Genomic DNA, 24591 nt, shown 5'->3' with positions numbered 1-24591 from the left:
GCCTTTCTCAAATTGCGACACTTCTTTGAGGACCGCGTCGGGACAGCCCCACAGCTCGCGGCTACGGAGAGCCCTCTCTGCGTGTCCAAGCTCCTGAGCAGTCCTCCCCTGCAGCAGGGGGAGGGCAGCTCGAGAGTTTACGCTGTTGCAGTGAATGAATTACTTGTTGTGCTTTGCTTGTCCATGGCTTTATCTTTACCTATTAAAATATCTTTATCTCCACCCACAAGTTTTCTTACTTATACCTTCTGATTCTCTCCCCCATCCCACCAGGGAGGACTGAGCAAGTGGCTGAATTGGGGTTAGTTCCCAGATGGGAGTAAACCATGACACTTTCCAAATATTAATTAAGATTCCTGGATAGAAAGCATTTTGCTATTCAAAGACTGTGTTACTGGAGAGAAACAGGAATAAAAAAAGCCATTCTGTATTACACACTACAGAAATTACCATAAAAGCTGTACTGAAAGCAAGATGAGACAGGTATGTAAAAATTATTAGTACAGAAAGAGTTAAGAATGCAGAGTACTGTTATATATCATCTAGTCTTCCAGACTTAATTTCTAATTATATCTTAATGCTGGAGAATGGCTGACATGCATAAACACAAACATCATTTATTCATCAGTAATTTGATATTTAATTAAAATATTACTGCATTCTCATTGAGTGCATAAGAAAGAGCATTGTAAATATGACAGGTCAAAAAATCCCCGTAATGTTAACTGAGAGAATGAAAAAATACAGTACTGGAAACATCCTAAATAGAATTTTACAAGGTAGGAGATAAGAAGCTAAAATAATTTGCCTTATGAAATTTTTATCTGGGAGGTAAAAATGCTTTTATAATCAATAAAGTGCATGACACAGATGAGAAAGTAAACAACAGCCCATAGTTGAACTGGGTATTGGGATTTACTGAAGAACTGATGAGATTAGGGCTGTTACCCTGCTTGTATATCTCATGCACTCCCACTTGCCCTCAATCCCTCCATGCCCTGTTATGTTCACTAGGTTTCCACCTTCCCTTCCAGCAGGGAGGTTGATGCAGGTCTGGGGAGCTCTAGTGGAAAGTCGTGTTGACTCACACTGAGCTGCTGTTTGTAGTAATTGGTCTTGATTGTTACCAGCCACGGTCCCTGTGCATCCCCTGGTATTCATCTCCATGCACAGGTCTTGTCTTCAGTAGCCTGCGCCACTTCCAGGACCTTTCTTCCAGACAGGATGTTTACCTTCTTCTTTTCTGGCCCTCTTCTTTAGTCCAAGACTACATCTTTTCAGGAACTCCTATTTTTCAGCTCTCACTTTTCTGTAAAGAAGACCCAGCACCCATTTTCCCCAATAAAAATAGAATCATAGAATCACAGAATAATTATATGGTTGGGAAAAAAACCCAAGACCATTGACTCCAACTTTTGACCAAATACCACCACATCAACTAAACAATAGCAGAAAGTGCCATGTCCAGTCATTTCTCAAACACTTCCAGGGATGGGGAGTCCACCACATCCCTCGGCAGCCTGTTCCAATGCCTGACAACTCTCAGTGAAGAAATTCTTCCTTATGTCCAACCTGAACATCCCCTGGTGCAGCTTGGGGCCATTTCTTCTGTTTTTGTCACTGGTTACCTGGGAGAAGAAGCCAATCTCCACCTGGCTACCAACAAGGTGTAGAAAGTGATAAGGTCTTCCCTGAGCCTTCTTTTCTCCAGGCTAAACAACCCCAGCTCCCTCAGCTGCTCTTCCTATAATTTACTCTCTAGACTCTGCCCCAGCTTCATTGCCCATCGTTGGACACAATCCAGCCCCTCAGTGTCTTTCTGGCATTGACAAGTCCAGAACTCAAGATCTGACCTCACCAGTGCCGAGTACAGAGGGACAATCACTGCCCTGGTCCTGCTGGCCACACTGTTGCTGATATAGGCCAGGATGCCATTGGCCTTTTCGGCCACCTGGGAACTTTCTGGCTCATGTTCAGCCTATTGTTGACCAGCACTGCCAGGTCCTTTTCTGCTGGGCAGCTTTCCAGCCACTCTGCCCCCAGTCCTTAGCTCTGCATGGGGTTGTTGTGACCCATGTGCAGGAGCTGGCTTTTGGCCTTGTTGAACCTCACAATTGGCCTCAGTGCATGGACCCACCCTGTCCACATCCCTCTGCAGAGTCTTCCTACCTTCCAGCAGATCAGCACTCCCACCCAGCTTGGTATCATCTGCAAACTGACTGAGGGTGCACTCGATTTCCTCATCCAGTTCATCAAAAAAGATATTAAGCAGGACTGGTCCCGATACCAAGCCCTGGGGAACCCCACCAGTGAACAGCTCCCAGGTGGCTGTGGCTCCTTTCAGAACCACTCTATGGACCTAGCCATCCAAACAGTTCTTAACCCAGTGAAGATTGCACCTGTCCAAGTGATGGGCTGCCAACTTCTCCAGGAGAATGCTGTGGGAGACAGTACCAAAGGCTTTAATGAAGTCCAGGTGGGCAACATCCACAGCCCCTCCACCATCCACTGGGTGGGCCACCTGGTCTGTAAAAGTTTGGTCAAGAAGGAGCTGCTTTTCCTAAACCCATATAGCTGGGCCTGATACTCTCATTGTTGTGGACATGCTGCACAGTGGCACTCAAGATAATGTGTTCCATAACCTTCCCTGGCACCAAGGTCAGGCTGACAGGGCTCTAGCTCCCCAGATCCTCCTTCCAGCCCTTCTTGTAAATGGGGATCACATTAGCCAGCCTTCAGTCATCGAGGACCTCCACATTTAACCAAAACCAATGATAAATGATGGACAGCAGCTTGGTGAGCTCTTCTGCCAGCTTTCTCAGTGCCCTTGGGTGAATCCCATCTGGCCCCTAGACTTGAGAGTGTCTAAGTGGCATTCTCATTGTTGCCTTCAAACTGAACCATATTTTGTCAGACATTCTTTCTTGAGTAACTTTAAATCATGACAGGCAGCTATATTTAAAGCATTGATATCAGTGATTTTAGAGGGTCAGTATATCAAAACAGGTCAGATTTAAAAATGTCAGCCAAATGCTCATCATAATATCGACAAAAAAACTTTATGAATGCAGTCAGGAGGTTAAAAATTGTAAGATGGATGTGTAAGATATGTTTTGCTTACTTTCTTACTTAAAAAAACTTTGTTTCCTTGTGAAAAATTTAGACAACTTATTTAGTAATCAAGACTTACAATACCTAATCTATAGATTTAAATTATAAACATAAAACCCACCATGGCAAGTAGATTGTGCATTGGCATTTGCAAAGGGCTTACTGGGGCTTTGGAGGAACAAATACACCTTTTTAAGTAAAACCCAGTAATTTTATTCAATTAATCAAATTTGATGAGAACCTGTCAAAGGTTGCATGGTCATATTCCCAAATTAGACCCTACTTTGTTTATATTAGAAATTTATTCTGAGGGGGAAAAGTTATTTATTGTAAATAGAACTAATCTCACTTGCAACCAGAACTATCTCACCACTTAAGAGTTCTGAATGCTGGTGACTTTCTTTCATACACTTTAATTCAGTCAAGAATACTTTATATCTTCTGGTTTATGAAATGGATTTTATAATTGATGAATTCTGGAAGCCAGTGACTGATGTCACATTTGTGTCTATAGTGCCCAGAAGAGATTTAATAATTTCCTATCATTTCCATACAATACTTACTCAATTTTATAACATCAGTGAAGTATGTTAGACAGTTAGTTCTAAGAAATTAATGCATTTTCAATTGACTAATGCCATGTAGTCTCCAGTCTTCACCCTCACAGATGTAAAAATTTCAGATTATATCTTGCTATTTCAATAAGGACTTTTTTGTCAGTTAAGGAATGCCAAGTCACACTTTTGTCAAGTAGGACCCTATATGGGTTCTAGCAGTGCAGCACCTTCTCCCATCCACCTCTTAATTTTAGCATGGGTATAGAGAGGGAAATGGGAAAACCTGGCTTCAGAAAATTGGTCTGACACACATATATCTCAACAAATTCATGCACAGAATAGAGACAGGTGTTTTTTTAGAATTATTATTGTTTATGTTCATGTCCTCTTTTTGGTACTGTCGGCAATTTTAACAGCTCATGGTTTTATGAACTAAAAACCTTCCTTCTCCCCACACATAGATATATTACTTTAGATTTCTACTATTGCCAACCATTTCTTCATTGAAACTTCAGAGTTTCAAAAGAAATCTGTATACCCATAACCAATACTGAGTCTAGAAATTTGGCAATGATTTTTGGAAATATGTGATTAGGAGCTGAATGAGACGAAAGAGCCCACAGACTTATCTTCATATTATATGTGTAATTTGGAGCAAATTTTAAAAAATATAAGTGAAAATGCATGAATACCTACAGTTTAGCACATATGAAGCAGCATTTCTCTATACTCTGAACATTCTACATACTACAAAATTAGTCTTCTGAGAGTCAGAATTTCTTTTTTATAATTATTCATTTTAAAGTTTACACATATATTCTGAATTGCTTATGCATCTGCTTCTGCTTTTCACATGCCAGTGCATTTGAAGGTTAAAAAAAAAAGGACTTTTTAGTCTCACAAATATATCAAGGTCTGTCTTGAAATTTAGGTTACATTTCTGAAGAATTTTTTCTTTACCCAAGAGCTGCAATTTCACTTTTAAAGAAGGAAGGAGAAAAAAAGGAAAGGATACAACAGGATTTAAAGGTGTTCTTTTTCTGAAGAGTTATTTCAACAAAGATCAATAGCGTTGGGGTTTTTTTTGACTGTTATACTAGTGTTTCAAGCCTGCAGGGGGCACTGATGCACTGTTTATCTAGAGTACTGCAGAGAAGAGTCAGACAGTATATCATTTAACAGTCCTGCAGGTTACAGATTCAGAAAAAAAACATATAAACTATTTATAATCAATTAAGGTATTGAGAAATAAGGTAATTTTAAAATATTTATATGAATTTTGGAGGGAAATTCATGTTTCTTTTAATTGTCAATATATTTGTTTTTCTGCTGCAATCAAGTGGTTGTAGGGATAAGACTATTTTCTTAACTTTACAAGCAAGGTCCTTTGAAGGGTGATATATCTTTCTAGTCTTGGATTACTTAATATTACAACCTTAAACAAACAATCCCTATCCTCTGCAGAAAATAAAATTCTGCTTAGCAGCTCTCCAGAGAAGCCCATTTATTCACTGTAGATAACAACTTCCTCATATATTAATCAGCCAATACACATACTACCTGATTCACCAAGTGATTTAAGTAAGAATGTATTACAGTAAGAAATAATAATATTTTTAAAGAAATAATTACCTATTATTTCCATTTATTTAATATTTTGTATTATAGGAGCCAGGTGATGGCATCTAAGATGCAGAGATTTCCTGATAATAAGAATGTAAGACAATTTATGACTCAGCAACAGACAGCAGATATGAAACCATGTCTGCATCTTGTGTTTTGCATTTATTCTTTACTGCTTATTTATTCTTTAATTCCTTTCTGCACATAATCACTTCCCTTTTTTTTTAAATGCAGGTTACATCAGAATTCCATCTCTTCTGTTCATCTCAGGTCTTAGTATTTCCTGTATTTACAACTGTGCTAAGTTATGGCTGCCTAGAGAACCATTTCTAGAAAGACATGAAGTATAATTTTAACATAGCATCACATGAAGAAGCCACCACTTCAATTGATAGTTTGTTCCAATTGCAATTAATTTACACTCCAACTATTTTGGGGAGTTATTACCATTGTAGACCTTCTGGTTATATCTTTCAGCCACTGGTTCTAACACGTTGGTCTCTGCTGAGCTAAAGAAACCTATTCTGCATCATGTGCTTCTCCTAATTAAACATATGTGCCACCTTGGTATACACAATAATCCCCACAGCTGCACTGCAGCGAAAAAGCTGATACACTGAATTACTAAAGCATCTTTATGCTTACCTTTTTGTAAAAACCATCAGCAACTTCTTTGAGGATTTTTGAATCATATCTTTATGGTTTTATATCTTTTATGGTTTTAGGTTCTGCTGCATTGCACACCAGGACACAATGAAATACAGTACAACCGATATCACAATCAATAGTGTACATAGAAATGAAATTGTCTTCCTCCTTTCTTGTTCAGACACACAGAAATCACATTTATAATTTTTGCTCCAGAAGCTTACATTGAGATGCTTGTCTAATGAACTACAAGTAACTCTTCAGGATATTGTTCTCCCTGTGTAGTTTGACCTGTTTAAAGTAACTCAAATATGAAGATTTGTACAAAGTTAGTTTCAAAAAAGTTACTACTATTGCCTTTTTTCAGGTTTTTCAATTAAAGGTTTTTCAATGCAATGTTTAAAACTGCAATGTTTGAGCTTTATTTTATTTGAATGCCTTTTTAAAGTTAATTGCATATTAATGTATCAAAATTTTATTTATAGGTTCACAATACATAACTTTGTTAAGAACATACTTTTGATCTCCAGAATATAAGGAACATCTTTATAAAAACCCCTGTTTTTAAAATTTTGATTCCTGATGATGTTCAGATTTGAAACAAAGTGTTGTTATAAAAAGCCCTCTGCCAAAGAGAAGCTCAAACAATTATTTTAATTGTAGAAAATATGCAAAATATTTTTTAAAAAGTGGAATATTATTTGTAATGGATTTTATTTTCTACAAAATGACAAAAGGCTTTATGATGTTGGTTGTTTCACTTTTACTTTTGTTAAATGAGATTTTTACAAACCCACAAAGACTTTATAAGTCATGACTTCTGTGGTCAATTCACTGAGACAGTGAAGGACAGAGAACGGATACCAGCAGAAAGCTGTCAAATAGAATAAAACTGAACTTCCAAACTTTTCTCTTCACATTCTGGCTGTTAGCAGTTGAAGGCAACTCTGAAGATTTCTTATTACTTCTGTATAAAATTCAAAAGTCAAGGAAAAAGTATTTTACCAATTCAAGTTTCCAGTAGGCAAATTATTTCTTTCAGTGTGACTTTCATTCTTCCTTATTCTCTCTAATATGCCTCTCTTCACAATGCAGTCTGGTATAATAGCAGGAGCAACTACAGCTCCATTACAAGGCACTTTCTGCACAGAACTTGGAAGTCATGGAAACCTGCTCCAAAGTTTAATTATTTCGGAGTATATAACAAAACATTTCTTCTCTATTTCCAGGTTTCTGTAATTGGAATGACAGCAAATGCTATCACTAAAGTTAAGTGTGACTGTAGTTCAATAGAGAAAGCATGCAAGATAATATCTTTTAACATCTGATTGTTTTTAGACAACTCCTCATCTTATATACTTAGCTTTTTTTTAACCACTGCTCATAACAGATGTAAGAGTAAATACATATGGAAATATTCCTACAGCAAAATTTTTTCAAGCTATTCATGCACCCATCTTTAAAACCAAGTTCTACATAGAAAAAAATTGAGATTATTTTTTCTATTCTATGAGAGTAGAGGGAAACGATTTTATTATTCACATACCCATCTGGCTAGAAGCCCAAAGGATTATTTCAGGAAGCTACTGAACCATACCATTTGATGTATTGTGTCACTAAGACAATTTTTCTTAAGAATTAAGGTAAAGTTTCCACAGAGTATTTCAATGGCTATCACACATGATATTATTAATGCCGTGAAAAACATATGTAGTAAAATTTTAAGCACTTTGAAAAATGCCTTTAAATTTAACTTCTATTCTGTGAATCTGCTTAAGTTTTACAGGAAAATTGGTATGTTCTCAACTTCTTTTTTCTTTTTATTTATATGAAGCACCTTTTATTTTCATTGTAATAATATTATTTTGTTTTTGGGCAAAGCTGTGCTGAAATGTAAAATGAAAAAGTTAAATTAATTAATGAAAAAAAGAGTATCATAAATCTTTAAAATATATTTTCTAGTGCTTTTTTATGCTTTTAAATTTCAAAAGCTAATTTCAAATAATGCTCAAGTACAAACAGTGCTTATTTGGCTGACAGAATCTCCAGGGAGCTATAAATGTTCAGAGCAATTTGGCGAAAGAAAATGAACACTGTTGGTAAGTTAGAACAACCCAACTTGTAGTATTCCTGGAACTACGATCTTTGATGTAAAACTTCTCATTGGCTGGAGCTAAAAATATACAGCTGAAATCCTATACCTTTCCAACCATTAAATACCCATATAATCTACAAGTAAGAAAGGCTGAAAGAGTATAATAAGGCTTTTAAACTATCTCAGCAGCCTTCTAACTGTGATCAGTCCTGACAGTGAGGAAACTGCAAGTATGAAGAATTCACTGTGTTCCTTTGGACTGCAATGCCTCTCAGAACTTCCCCATGCTGGTCAACTGAGCTCTGTCACATCCTTAACTCTCTTATCTCCTATGTAATAATTTGTGGTGACCTACTGAATGGGCATCTGACAGGCAATCTCTCTTATTTCCATGCTTTATGAATGTGCTTTAGATGGATGCAGCAACTTCATACACCAATCAGTTTGTGGGGCTTTGAGTCCACCACTCAATGTAAAGAGGCCACAGCAGATAAAAACTCTTGCTGTAACAGAAGTCTTTAACACATAGTCCTCCTTTCCAAAGTAGTTAGAGTCATAGAAGGATTTGGGTTGGAAGGAATCTTAAAGACCAACAAGTTCCAACCCTGCACTGACATTGGCCAGGCCACCTCCCGCTAGACCAGAGAGCACAAAGCCCTGTTCATCCTGGCATTGAAAAATTCAAGGCATGGGGCATCCACAGTTTCTCTGGGCAACCTGTTCCATGGTCTCACCACCCTCACAGAAAACAAATTTTTCCTAACACCTAATCTAAATGTATTCTCCAGTTTAAAGCCATTCCCTCTTTTCCTATCACTACATGCTCTCATAAAATGTTCCTCTCCAGCCCTCTTGGAAGCGCCCTTGAGGCACTGGAAGGTTCTATAAGGTCTCCCCAGAGCCTTTCCTTCTCCAGGCTGAGCAGCCCCAACTCTCCCAACCTGTCTTCATAGAAGAGGTGCTCCAGCCCTCTGGTCAACTTAGTGGCCTTCTGTGGATTTGTTTCAATAGGTTCATGTCTTTCTTGTGTTGGGGACCCCAGAGCTGGATGCATTACTGTGAACAAATTCAGTTCTAAAATATGAGTGTTCTGCTGAAAGTGACCCTCCCAGTCTCACCCATCCTGTGTTTCTCTGACTCTGTGATTCTGTGATGCATGAAGGGATCAGTTTATATGCAAAGGTTAAGCATTTGAGGTGGAAAAAGCTTTATAAATCTCATTGGTAAATTTAGTAGTCTAGAGTAAGAATCACCAGTAACTGGAGACATTAAATATTATATAAATGAACAAAAATAGATCCAAAAGTGTGACTTGAGTGCAAAAGCACTCCAGCTGTGGAGCCTTTTTTTTTTAGCACATGAACTCAATACCTTATAAAATAATGAAGTACACATGAGCAGTAGTTGAAAGACAATTTCATTAAAAAAGACTTGTGAGTATTATTCATAAAACTATTTCCTTTTTGCATAACTGTTTCAGAGTGTTTTCCAAAATATTTAACTGAGATATTATTTATTTTTGGTAATACTCTGTCTCAGACTTAAGCATTGTATGCATACATTAGCATATATACTTGCAAATGCCTCCTTAATAAAAATGAAAGGAAAAAATGCATGGTATCCTTTAAGACTTTTCTTATTTGTTTCCATGTGAGTACCTGGCAATTCCAGCAGAAATCACAGTCTCATTACAATTATTCATTACAGACACAAACTAACAGACAGTGACTGCCACTAAATTCTGCTGACAGAATTAGGAAACAATCTCCTCTTGATATAATGCATATGCCTAAAATTACACAGGGATAAATAAGGTCAAAATAAACATCACCAAATACTATTATTAATCTAGAAAGAGAGAGTTTTCCCAAAGAAGATTAATAATAGTTTTGTGGTATGCTGATGAGAGACAATCTTTTCCAGAAACAAGCAGAGAAATGTAATGTTTAAAAACACAGATTATCTCACCTGCATATATTTGACACACAGATTTATCTAATATCCATCAGAAACAATTTTCACAGAATACTTCAAATGATTGAGATAAAGGGCTTGTATAACATTTTACAGTGATTTTTAAGATTTACAACAGTAGGAAAGATTACATCTGTCACTTCTTTCTTTCTTTTTTTTTTTAAACACTGAAGTCTCTCACTGAAAAGTCATTATCTGAACAGGAATACCAGAAGAGGAAGAAAAGGTAACAGAAAAATAGAATTCTTGTACACACAGAGAGCAGAAAGAAAATTGCACAGGACTGCAAAACTCACAAAGGAAAAAAAAATATTGCAAACAAATTTAAAAGATGAGAGATATCAAGAAGGCAAATCAAGTAAAGAGGATAAAGGCATATGAAAGCAACCTAGGGCCTGGAAAAGGAGTAAGGGATAGTTACAAACACACAGACAAGGTTATCAGCCAGCAAAAGCAATAGATGAGAGAGAAAAGAAGTAAAACCATAAATGCATAAAGAAGACCAAATTCGTGTTATCACTCTCTATGTTAGAATTGTACAGAAATGTTATTAACATAATACCAAGCATCATGTATGTGGTGAATAGAAATGAATGATATTCCTGAAGATTTATTTCGAGTTCTGTATTTCAGGAACATTTAGTCCAATCTCCATGTTAACCAGAGAAACCTCATAAAACCTGTTGAATAAATAAAACTAAGTAGTGTCAGTATTCTTCATTCAATCATTTTCTTCTACAGTGTTGATGGGCACTGTATATTCTTTATTGCAGTTTTTCTTGTGTTTCAGAATTAAGCACATATTTTTAAACTGCTAAGGAGAAAATACAACACAGCTAATGTAAGAATTGATGTTGGGATATAAGAGTATAACTGGTAGTCTCTCACATATAACAGATGCCGAGTGATTTTAATAGGATCTTGCATTTATTTGTAAACTAAGATGTAAGTGGACAGAAGAGCTTAAGCTTGGAACTCTCTGATTGCTCTTTTGGTTTTGAGCCAGCTTGTATGTTTAATTGACTTTAAATTTTTCAGTTCAGGTGAATTCAAATGAAGAAATTCTTTAAGCCTACCTGAGTAGTGTATGGACTCTTAGGACGAACTCTAACATACAGTATGCATAAACACTTTCCTTGGAAAGTGGAATGGTAACAGGAGGATTTTCGCAACTGGCTGAAAAATAACTTTCAGCAGATAAACTTTCCCCTTTTTAAAGTATGAAGTTCATTCTAAAGACAGAAGTCAAACACCTTCAGATGCCTGGTGTCAGATGCTCTGAGTTGTGATGTTTTATATAATACCGAAAACCAGAAAGTTCCACAATGGAAAAATGCTGAGAAATTGCACATGAGACTGACTTGACAAAGGTCTTGGGTTCTGTGGGGATGTTTGTAAAAATATCACAGAAAACTGCAGAATGGAAAAGGGAGTATTCACACACGAGGAAGGGGATTTGGAGCTTGTTGGAAAGTGCATGAGTGAGGGGAAAGTGGAACTGAGGACTTGCTGAAAACATGTAGAGCTCTCCAAAATGTATTGCATAGCTCCTGAGAAAATTGCCATATATTAGGAAACCCATCAGTCCTCTTGATGGAATGGAACTTGGGTAATGCACTTTCAAGAGCCTCTTTCCAAAATGCAAATAGCAATCAGAGTTTTTTACTAAAATAAAGCTCAGTTTCAGCCTGGAAAACATATTTTAATATAAATTAATAGGAAAGTAAAACCCTCAAAAAAATCTACTGAAAATATCTCCAATGGGCAGTAATGAAGAACTTAGCTTATTAGCTCCTCTCTGAGAGTCCAATTCACTTTTGTACATTTGCATCCATCAGTAAGACTGTTAGGAAAACAGTAAACAGTATTTTTCTGTTTCCTAGCTAGGATTCTTTTTTTTTTTGGAAATGAAAAAAATAGGGCTTGGAGCGGTACAGGTATACATGTATACATTTTATATGGGTGTGTGTTTGTGTGTTTGTGTGTTTGGAACCTTTGAATTTAGTAAGGGCAGTAAACTGTTACAGCAAACTCTTAAAGCAATATATAGCAGTCATAGCTCCCAGACACTAAAACAGAAATGAACTACAGTAAACACCAGCTTTTAATACTGAGACTCAAAGCTTCATTTATATCTGTCATCTGAACTCTATCTGGAAGTGATAGCCATTTATCCTGCAAATCTATTCCAGTAAAATTTTCTGAAACACTTAGGGAAGCTTTATATTGCATTAACACAACACAAGAATCTTACTTGCTTCAGAAGAAGGAAAAAAAAGAGATACTTAATTTCTCAAGAAATGCTATCAGAGATCCATTATTTTCAATTGCCATTCTACTACTACTACTATTTGTCATTATATAATCTCTTTCAAAATTTCCTGTATATTCATAATTCTGAGACAGGTATAGTTTAAAGAGAATCTTAAAATAAACTTTGACAAGGTTTACATAACTACAGTCTAGGATAATTCTAGAAAACTACCTGTTGGAGGCTTACCTTTACTAATTGATATGGATCCACTACAGCCTTTCCTGAAAGCCAAAGCTGCATAGCCCAGAGTACTTTATGGCTGCCAGTCTGCTCTCAGAGAGCCAAACTCATTTCTCTGCCCATACCATTATTCTGCCATTTCCTGTTTCCTAACCTTGGTTACATTTAATGGCAGGAAGTTCTGATGAGCCCTCAGTGCAGTGCATTCCTCCTACCTGTTCTCTGTCTTTGTAATAATCATGTAATAGTGTACTTATGAACTGCATGCTTAAACAATGGTGCACGTGACTAGCAGAAGGATCTGGGACAGATTAACTGAATAAAAGCCTCATGTCTGAAATCTCAGTGCTTCTGAGCCTGCACAGAAATCTTGCATTTTTTCAGAATGTTAAGAATTGTTGCAATTTTTTGCTCTCCAATCTTATCCAATTGCCTGGTGCTGCCTGTATCAATTATCTTCTTAAATTTAAGCAAAATTTAATATCTGCTTCCAAAATGACATGAAAGGTAATTTCCATGTAGCCCCCATGTCCAATTTAATTCTACCCACTTAAAATATTTCACTCTCCCTTATAGTGTACAATATTTGCATTGAAAAATATGAATTTTAAAGGAACAAAAAGCATTCTTGTCCTAGTATATTTAGGGCATTTTACACAGTAGATAGTCAGATATGTATATCAGTGAAACTAATGTTATTGTGCAATTTTTTACATTTTCAAATTCTGAACATTTTTTAAACAGTAATATAAATCTCTGAAATAAGGAACAGGCAGTATATAATATCCTATATAAAGTACTGTCTTGTCCTGAAGTAGCGATGTCAATACTTTTGAAAAGGTTAATGAACTATCTCCAAAATATGTTTTCGAAAGCTCTCTATATTCCTTGCACATATTAGATCATCCTTTTGGTATTTTAAAATTCAAATAGATCCAGTTAAAAACATGGTGGAACACATTTGAGTAAATATCAAACCTATTAAAAAATCATAAGCTTAAAATTTACTCACAAGCCTATGCATTTCAAGAAGTGTCTCCATGTCCACAATAATGAAGTAATCCATGCATCTGGGGCACAAAGGAGGACAAAACCTTGCAGAGTAAATGAATGCTACTACAGTATGCTAAATATGCAAAAGCAGGGCATTCAAAAGGATTGGAAGTCTACAAATAAGTGATGATAAGTAGAAGGTCAATTACAGAAAAACTGCCACAGTAAGAAAAGGAATGGTTCGTGCCACTGAGTGACAAATACAGGGATACTTTTGCAGGAAGAAACTGGATTGCTTTGTCTGCCACACTGTAGAGTTCCCTGCTACTCTTAGGCAGCTCCAACTGTAGCAATAATGCATTTACAGAACCATATGAATTCTGAAAATATAATATAAAGTACACCAGACTTTCTAGGATTCACTAGCTACTCATATTTGTAATATATAATCCATTATTGCTCTATTTAAACTACTTTCTTAGATTACTTTCTCCTTCCTTCTCAAAACAAATTAATTTTCTCCAGAAGCCTGCCTTGCAAAAGCGGAATGACAGCTGAGCTTCCTAGGTGCTTTCAGGGAAGCAGACTATATGTAAAGACTGATGATGTCAAGATAAATGTGGGTTATACCTAAAGTGAAAAGGAAACAATGACGTTAGCTGCCAGGTGTGAGCAGCTGTGAAATTCATGTGTCACAGGGCAGGAATGAGTGAGGAGAATGTTTTCCAGGCATCCATGCAGTCCATTCCTACATATTTCCCTCCCCACCAAGGGAAATTCAGAAAAATTTAAATTATCTGTTGAAATTACTCTGAATTTCAACAGACTAATTACAACAATTTCCATTGTTGAAATTCAGCTTTTCACAGACAGGAATAACTGTGATTTGGACCAGGATGGTGCCAGGTCTGTGTAGACTGCATGGTGCTGGACACTGTTAGGCTCATCTGCAGCTTTCTGAAGAAGTAGGGAGGTACAAGGAACATCTTGCTTGGCATAGAGGATTGAGAAGGCCAAACATTCTTCTAACATCCTTTTGTGTCCAAGAATATATCCATCGTTCATCTATACAATCACGTCATTTTACTCACCTAATCAGCAACATATGCACACGAAGTACTTGCAAGAAACAGTCCTAGATTGTAATCACTGAGCTCTGATTCAAATAAAGCAATCTTTAATGTCTATATTATACCATATAAGCCACACTTTTATGCTAATTAACTATGAAGGGAAGTATTAGAATCAGTACAAAATGCAATAAATCTTGGTATATAATTCTATAGATTATCATATAATAGATAACATAGCATTGTATACTAACAAAAATTTAAAAGAAACAAAGATAATTTTTTACAAGCCACCTCTTTCCTGTCTGACTCTCTCTATGTTACATATGCAGACTGGACAAATCTGTTCTCACTGGTATTTTTGTTTCTTGAACGCTATTGATACTTAATGGAATGGTTATATAAACTGTTCAATAGCAAAAACTGTACAAAAGACTGGTTTCAAAAAGCTCAAGGATGTAAGCACTTGTATCAGTGAAAGTATTATTAAGGAGGGTGAAAGACAGTAGAAGACATGGTAATAGTCTTGATTTTTAAGTTATCCCACTTTTTATCTAGTAGTTGAAAAACCAGAACTACTTCTTGCCTAGGATGTGGGACATCAAAGCTCCAATGCATATGCAAAATGGAGAACAATTTCCTAATCTAGTAACCAGAGGAGACACCAGAGTTGGTTTATGATCTTTTTTCACCATGATTACTTAATTTCTAATATATAAATAACCCTTGAAGTCAAGATTTTTCCCACCTAAGTTAATACCTGAATGAAAGACATGAAGTAGCTTCCTCACTTTCTTTCAACCTTACGAAATTCAGTTTTTGCACAGAGGTGTAGTTTCACAGACAGGAGTACGTGGAACTCACTTTGAAGGACACCACAGTTCTGACTAGGAAAAACTGAAACTGTGCAGAGAGACAAGAGAGGAGGCATTGCTTCTTTCTTATCTGGGGTTTCTCCCAACAGAGGCCAGGGCTTTCTATTTTGTGAAAGACTTAGATCCACAACCATTTTTTAAGTGCACTTAAAGAACATGCTACAAACAACAAGTTCTGGGAAATTTAAAGGGTGCAAAGATTAATTTCTTCATCAAGTTTGGATAAGCAGATGACAAAGAGCTGCTGTTCTAAATAAAAATGGTGGCAGGTCTGTGCAGGGGTAACAAACTGAACTTTGTGTTCAGAGTAAGTTTTGCTGGCAAAACCTTAGATGCCTAGGACTTGGGGCAGGTAGTTCCTTAGATAATGGGTTTACATTCCTTTCATAATTTTGAGTGGAACGTGTATAGGTTCATTAAGGGCTTAGTGGTGGACGTGAGTGCCGAGTTGAGATCTCATGGATCTTTAATTTATGATCCAGCAGGTTACCATTAGCTTACTAAGACACTCTTTAAGCAGGTGCATGAGCATTACTTTACCTATTCTGTAAATTTTAGGGGAAAAAAAGCCATATGTAAAAAGCCATATATAATGTTCTCCAGGAATCTAGGACATGTACATCCTATGACTGAAATGACACTCTGTTCTGGAAGGCTTCATAATCTACAAATGCACTTCACCTCTGTTTTCTTCTGCTTTCCACTTTTCCATGCTCAAACTTATTATATTCCAGAGTAGAATCCTAATATACATCACTGCCCCTGTATAGCCTTTTATTTCAATCAATGCATGACCAACAGCAATGTGAATATACAAAACTGAAATTAACTGGTTTTTTTTAAGTATTCAGAAACAATGCTTTCCAGTGTTTTTCACAATCTCTTCTATAGTAAATGCAGCACCAAGTCATCCATATTTGTAACAAGATTAATGGGAGTCCCAAAATCATGAGTAAAACACAACCAGCACATCTCCCCACTTCTCATTTGTTGCTGTTGAGCGGCTAGCAGAGTAGGAAGACCCAGGTTCAAAAGATGGCATCCAGAAGAAGATTTATTATTTAATTCCATCTTATATAGACTTTTCAAAGGTCACCCGGATTGGTCAGTTCGAAGCCTCCCCCTAGGCCTGACTGGCCAGGCCTGAACTGTCCACATCTGAGAAACTGTTTTTAATAACATCCAAACTTTATTTACAAAACACAGAAAGAAGAGAGAAAAAGTTCCCATGGGAAAGGTCTGTGCTAGCCACACTCATTCCTATATTTTTTTTGGCAAATCATCTTTCTTAGTACACTGTTTCAGCATTCACTCTAAATGAAAGAAAGAAAGAAAGATATCTTTCTCTCTAGGGTTTTGTATTTTTTTTTTCAAACCACTGTTGAAATTATTTTAAATGGTCACCCTATGTAAGGAAGAAAGCAAAATCAGCATAAACAATTTCTTCTGATTTGTAAAGGCATAGAGGGCAGTTTACCTGCAGTTGTCAACATTACTTCTTCCCACAGCATTAGAGAAGCTGAAAGGTCCCACATTATTGATTTCTACGACTTTTATACAGCCAGTGAAATTGTAGACAGGTCTGGAAATCTACAAAGAAAAAAAAGCACACAGTTCTTTTGTCTGTTGTCATTGTGATCAATTTTAAAAGTAATGACGTTTTTATGAAAATATTTGTAGCATAATTATATCTACTCCTGAAAAACCCTCCTGGTCTCCATTTTTTCTCTAATGAAGCTTCACTGAAAAAAATGAATATGAAAAAAAAATCACAGCAAGACTGGCAGTACTGACTTAAAAATAAACTTAAAAAGGGTTTGGGACATGCAGACAGCAAAACAGGTATGGTTAAAGAGCAGTAAAAAGTCTGTTGCTCTAACTTTAATCAGGTATTTTTTTTTTTTTTTTTAATGGAGAAATACAGGTCATGGGGAATGGTAAACAGGGAATCTTTGAAATTTGTAAGTTTACTACTTCCCTGCTCAAAAGATTTCTAGTACCATTAATCATGTTTCAAAGATGCCTAAGGACCTGCTAAAAATGGGAAATCACTGCAGGGGCACTGAAAACACAGAGAACAGTAAATTGTTATGCACTGCCAAGGACCCATTTCTAACACTGAACATGAAGTCAGGTTTAGATACTCGTAGAATGAAAAATAAAAATATCTTGAGGAATGGTTTGCTGAAAGCATAATGGCAAGCATTAAATGCTTTTTAAAACCCAACAGGAGCATTAAGCCTGCCAGAAAGGCTTCAGGGCTAATAGACCATCTAAATATAAAGGGAATGTTCAAAGAGACAAGTCTCTAGCAGGAAATGTAGATGACTCACCAAATCAAAATTTAATGAAGGGTAGTACTGGGATGTTCCCATGACAGAACACCTTTCTAGTTGGGGTACATCAGAGATCTGTCTCAAATTGAATTACTACTGGAAAATGTTTTCTAAAAAAGCTAAAAAGTTAACAGTGGAAAAAAGGAGAAAAATCAAATAGTGCTTGCCTGGGATTCCTATGGGAAATTACTGTGGTCATCACTTAAAATGGCATCCAAACTATGGGAATGTAGATATGGATTTTTGGGAGGAGGGGAGGAGTGTTTGAGTTTTTTGCTTTTTATGATTTCGAAAACTAAGAAAAGATTAGGGCATGCAAGGACACACCTCAAACTACAGATCAGTAAGTCCCAATTCCATTCAAGACAAATGATTAGGAATTACACTGAAGAACAGAATTGACAGATATGTAAATGAACGTAATATATGGGGGAATAGTTGAGATGACTTCTAAAAAGGGAAATTTTAACTCACAGAAGGAACGTTGACTATATGAAAAAGGATGTCTTGACACACAGCCTTGGATTTCCAAAGAATTTTAACACACTTCTGTGCTAAAAGATTCTAAAGTAACTCAGTCACCCTGGGATAACAAGGAAGGCCTTCAATAAATTAAGAGAATGGTTAAAATAGAAGCAGAAAAACTGTGAATGAATTGAGAGGGTTCTCAATATTGAGAGCCTCTAGAAATTTTCTCTGCAAATCTGCATTGGGGTCTGTGGTCTTCAATGTATTTAAATGACTAAATGTTTCCTGAATTACTCAGGATAGCAAAACCAAAATCCTGATAATAGGATTTCACGATATGCAAAAATGTCACAATATGCAAAATTATAAGGTATGTAAGGATGATGATACATATGAGAATTTCTAAACAGAGTGACTGTATAGACCAGGAATCTTCACATAGGAAAGCTCACTGTCAATGAGAGTTAGAACAGAGTAGTGTGGAGATGAATAAAGAGTTTTCACAGTTTCTCAAAATACAGGATCAAAAAGACAAGAAATGACATTAATCAGTGAGAAGATGAAAGCAAGGTGGAGGGTTTGCTTTTCATAGGACTCAAAATTAAGTTGTGGATCTCTGCCATAGGATGTTGTGGACAGTACAAGTCTAAATGGGGTCAAGTCAAAAATCAATCATATTAAAGAGAAAGAAGAGCTGTCTCCCTCTCAGCAGAGAGATAGGCTGCACAAATACAACACGGCTGAAGCATGGAGAATTGCTTTTCTCTGCACTGCTCACCCACTCTGGAACATAACACACCATGCCATGCCATACACTATAAACAGAATGAACTGGCCTTCCAACTCATGGGAGGGCTCAAAGAAGTTCACTAACAGTTTATTGTTTATTTCCTTAGCAGCAAAGGCTTACAGGAAGTTAAGACTTTTAAGAGATATATTATTACACTGCAACAATGTGGAAGGTTATGTAACTGTCTATAAGGTGGCATTTAAAGCCAGTAAAGTTCAAGTGTGGCAAAGGGAAGATGGTTTCTCTGTGGAACAAACACAGAGGTTTACAATGAAGCTTCCTGGAACTTGAAACAAAATTCTCATTCAAGAACTGGATGCGAACACTCTCCTCCAAGTTAACTTTGGATATTAAGAAAACAATATTATTTGATGCACCACAAGGGCGGGCAGAGGTTATTGACATGGATTACAGACAACAGAACACTCTTTTACTCCTTTGGCAGCTGCTCTGGCACAGAAATAAGTGTGATGGACTGCCAAGGGTTACACTCAGCAGTCTGCTTTTCCTGCCATCATCATAACAAAATATACCAGGTAATCTTTGAAGATACGTTGCCCTACTAAGCTTCACATTTTAATTTTTATAAGAAATGCCTGTTATTTTCCCCTGTCTTTTATAAACAGTAAATAAAATAATTTTCAATTTAACAGGATGCAGGATCTATTGCAAATTTATTATGAACACAGACAGAAATGGTTACAGGAATCTGAGTTGGAAACTACATGGGACCTGTAAATTTGCACCCCCAAAAATGAACAACTGGAGAGTGTTTTAATATAACCTGTATAAATCAACTCATTAAAGATCTGCTCCTTTTTTCTCCCTGAGAATCTTATGATTGTCCCAGTCATACCATGCATATTTTTCAACAAAAGTCCTCTTTCTTGGGGTTGTAAAAATGAACAAACAAAAATGAAAACAAAAGAAATCAGTAAATTCAAAGGACAAATACAACATGATTTTATGACAGCAATTGTGTCAAGTTAAGTTCATTCAAGACTCTGGTATAGGGAAAATTCACTATGTCAGTCTATGATCCATGCTTTTCACACTGAAGAGCAAATTAGTTACTTGGTTTGGAAATCAACATTTATCTGCATATTTCCCCAAGCACTGAAACAGTGAATATTTTAACAACATGGTTTCCTTCCCCTCAGTACTGGCTGGCCTCCAGCGTGCATATATTGAAGGTAATGCATTCTTCTAAAGCAATCTTTAAAAAAATATTTCTTTGTTTTTTAATTATAACTACACTATAAACATTTTGGTCAAACAGTTGCATTTGTTCTGCTATGCTTTCTATACAAAAAATTAATATTTTAGAGATATATAGGAATAAGAACAATTGATATTGATATATATAAAATCAAAAGTAAGCAGCTTTTATTCTACTATTTTTGAGAACAGACACTTTTTGTGTTTAGCAGAATATTAAAATGTAGACTTCACATGCAGTCGAATTCCCTTCCATTTAGAAAAATACATTAACATGCTGGCAAACTGTAACACTTAAATTGCCCGAAAATGTCAGGGCCAGAGCAACACCAGAAATTTAGTTTAATAAAATTCACTACTCAGAATCTATTCAGATATGTTTGACATATAGTAACCATGCTCTTTAAATGCCCTTTATACTTGACAAAAAATGAGTACAGATACTTACCTTGTAGGAAAAGTTCACACATATATGCCAAATAATTTATTAACGTCCCTTACTGACTAGCCCAAATTAAGCTGCTGTTAGAATTAACCTAGAATGAGTTCCTAATGAAATAAACTTATATGCCATCATTTCACTACAGATTCATAAATAATATAATGAGGTTTTGGCTTATGAGCTGAGGATTTATTTAAAAAATATGATTAAATGGAAAGAAAACAAAGCATAGCACAATCTTTCCTCTTTTTTTCCCACTCAAGATAAATTTAATATATCTTAAAAATTGTCACTATAGATATTACAATGTACCAGAATACACGATTCAATAGTCTTTCACATCTTGAAATTTACATCTTGAAAAAGATTCCTGAAATATGGCTGATTTTGGAGTCTGATTAGTAGAACTCTCTTCAATAGACTGAAAAACTTTTCAAATGCAATACTTCAAACTTAAATAAAATAACTCACATGCACAGTTTTAAATACTCTAATAAAATTTTAACTTGTATTTACTAAAACTATGGTGAACTGTTTGGAAATTAGTAGCTCAAAAATTCCCTCAATTTAGATAACAGCTTCTTTACTCCAGTTTTGTTTTCTGCTAGTGATTAGAATTATATGAAACAGTCGCAATGAGTTCTGAAATTGAGCAAGCCATAATCTCACCTCTGTATTCTCTTCAAACTGGCCATACAAATTTGGCTAACCATCTCAGTTTTAACCTGCTTGAAGCCTACTGCAACTGAACTTCAATGTCAAACTCACAAGAAAACCTAATCTGAAGACCAAAAATAATATTTAAAAAACCCAAACAAAACCACATCTAAATTCCATGGGTTCTGGTGGTGAAGCTTCCCCCTAAAGAGGAATTTGTTCTTTAAAAATGTCATTTTACAACCTATTTTCCTGTCTTAGATACTGAATTACATACAGCACAAAATAGAACGGTACAGACTACCAAACTAGCAGCCGGGCAATAAGAATGTGCTTAATCCAACAGGACCTTATTCTGCCTTTGTATTTCACTTACTGAGCACTGAAACTTGTCTGCACTGAAGACAATATGCTACACATGGGATGGGTATTTTTTTCAAGTCCAAAAGTTTTCAAGGCTTTGTTAAAAATCAAGATTAGTGACTCAGACATAACCTTGACAAAAAAAGGTAACACTTCTGCTCTTGCTGACTTAAATTTAAAAAAAAAAATTAATTAACAAAAATTAAACCTTATTAATTTTAAGTCTGGTGGTAGTTCAAGACAAGTGGACAAGGCTAGTCTGGTTAATTTGTATAGCTACTAATGAGAGAGAAATGCACCTCCCTTTGAGAAGTCCTGCTGAAGTAAAAAGGGCAGGAGAGTGTGTGTCTTTGACATATCTGTGCTGTTTATTACTTCACTTTCTAATAGTTATTTTTAATAATACTTTCCATGCTCAGTTCAAACTTTAATCCACAAGCATTTTTATTGTTAGATAATGGTATATAAGCCAAAGAGTTTAATGACATTTCAGAATGTGTAGGAAAATGAAAAATAGTATTAGCTCTCAAACAAAAGTAATAAAAGAAAATACTTAAAATATGGGAGAAGGAATATTGTTTCAGCTTCTGCCCCAGTACTAGTATAGAAATGGGAAGGCAAAATAGGAATATGTACTGGTAAAACTGTCTACATGCTATCATATAAATAAATTGGGTGAAACACCAAGGAACTGAAATCTTCTCCATCCTGACTGAACTGGCCATGAAAAGAAATACTATATAAACCTTTACATAACACCAAAGTTTCATTCAATTAATATTTAAATATAATAGATTTTACACGGAAATTGTGATTCTGAGCTAAACATCCCAAAATAATTTTAGTTAGGTTATACTAAAAGGGGGTTCAAGGGGTAAGTGAAATCCAGATTTTTTTTTTTTATCTAACTACCTCTACTGAATTTTTTGAACTTACTGCTTTTACCCTGAATCTGCTTTTATTGTATCTGCCATGGATATTGAATCCTATCACTAGCGTTTCATGAAACAAGAATAGTAAAGCATAACAAAATAAGCAGAAGAGGGGGAGAAAATAAATCCCCAAACTGCCTAGGGTGGTACAGGTTTACATTTCTGCTCTTCATTTCTCATTCGTTCTAGCCATTCAAATCAGGGGTTGCAAAACTTGTAACCCTGCTGGTTCTGCTATGGGAAATCAGCAAGTCAATAATTCTTCCAGTCTCCTGTGCTGTAGAGCAGGTAACTAAAACTATCCTCTCGCACTGGATCTGAATTAGTAAACCAACTCCTGCGTTGCTATGCTTCACAGTGGAAGCCAGACTGGTTATCTGGCTGGTCCCAGACTCATATGGAACCAGCTCACCATATAATAGACATTCACATTCCTCTTGCATCATTTCCTCATCTAAATTGACTGCCAGTCTAAAACTTGAGCATAAGTGCTTCACTGTCAATTTTCCATAATTCTGACAGTTCTAGCTCAGAATGGTTCATTAAACCACAAAGGATTAATTAAAATCAGTAAGTCTGAAAGATTCAAGAGTACTGAGAAATTCCCTTACCATTTTTATGGAAGTTCATCCTTGGCCAGAATCCTTATATTTTAAACTTGCTCTTGGCTTGCACTTAAACAAGTGCAATGTTGCATTTCACAAGGGATATGAAGACTCTGATGTGAGGAAGGACCTTCCTAAACTTTATGGCTAGTAATGTCTGTCCTTCTTCTAAACAATTTCAGTGTTTATGCTTATAACCATAATGCGTGATTCACTTATTACATTTGCTATTGCTATTCTTAGTAAGTTCAACTACTGTGATTTATATTTGTCAATGCTCTCTGTTTAACATGGTACAATACCTTGCCCCTGTGAAAGATGGAAAATATATTGGCCTGAGAGTACTAGAAAATGTAAAGTGAAATTTGGAAAATGGACTTATCTCTCTTGTGTAGTGCAGACTCCATCAACTGTGGAAATTAACTCATCTCCCTGCGCTTCACCTTTTCAGAGTGACACTGAAGTTACACATGTTGAACACCATGCTAACATATTACAGTATTACAGCACTTAAGGAAAGGTATTTGGAGTCTATCATCATGAACTAGTTTTTAGTTGAAGTCAGTCAGCTTCTGCAGTTCTGGTTCTTGACCAATTAATAACCAATCACTCAAATCTACATTTAACCCAAGAGATGTTTGCATCAATCATATGAGTTTATATGCTGATGGATTTAATGATTCTTATGGGTCAGTTTCAAGTCAGGATATTCTATATCTAAACTAAGTGTGAAACACTTCTCAGTGAATTATAGATGCTAGTTACAAAATAGGGAAGAGTTCTAGCAAGAAGCTATACATCTGTCTGAACGAGAAAAGATAACACCTTATATAAAACAAAGACATCTGTATATTTTTCAGAATGAAAAAATGCCCACAAAAGTGAAAATGTTCTGATAGAATGGCTTTTCTTTAATGAATATACACGGTTTATGGTATTCAGAAAGGCCTAATTTTGTCAGACTTCTAAAAAACCTGAAGATTTTCAGCTGAAGAAAAGAGAGAGGAGGAAAATTTCTTCATAGATTTTCATTATTTGTGCCTTTCTTGTATCATGCCAGTACACCTTCTAGAGACATATGCAACTGGTTTGTCTGGTTTCATACACCTTGAATAATTTCTTTTTCGTAGTACAATTTCCTAAGACAAGAGGTGTTGCAAGGTAACACAGTACTCCTCACACACTAGGTAAGGAATCTATCAGCTGGGACACTGTGCCTTTCAGCAAATGCCTTCCATTTCCCAAAATACTCCAGAGAATCCAGTAAGGCACATATCAGCACCAGGTGAGAAGTAGTGGTTTACAGTTTTAGGAACATGGTAACTAGGAGAGCTGCCTGA

General features: G+C 36.0%; 1 protein-coding gene across 1 annotated transcript in view; it reads right to left on the bottom strand.

Moving 5' to 3' along the window:
- EYS (EGF-like photoreceptor maintenance factor) overlaps positions 1 to 24591 on the bottom strand; it is a 331694-nt gene that overhangs the window by 203225 nt on the left and 103878 nt on the right. The window contains exon 5 of the mRNA XM_085056747.1: positions 16918 to 17030. Within this exon, the coding sequence (XP_084912873.1) occupies positions 16918 to 17030 (113 nt within the window). The remainder of the gene's footprint in view (positions 1 to 16917; positions 17031 to 24591) is intronic.

Source organism: Lichenostomus cassidix, chromosome 3, assembly GCF_008360975.1.
Source record: "Lichenostomus cassidix isolate B80296 chromosome 3, HeHo_3.0, whole genome shotgun sequence".
Lineage (NCBI taxonomy): Eukaryota > Metazoa > Chordata > Aves > Passeriformes > Meliphagidae > Lichenostomus > Lichenostomus cassidix.
Note: the sequence above shows the minus strand (reverse complement) of the source record. Positions and strands in the feature narration are given on the sequence as shown.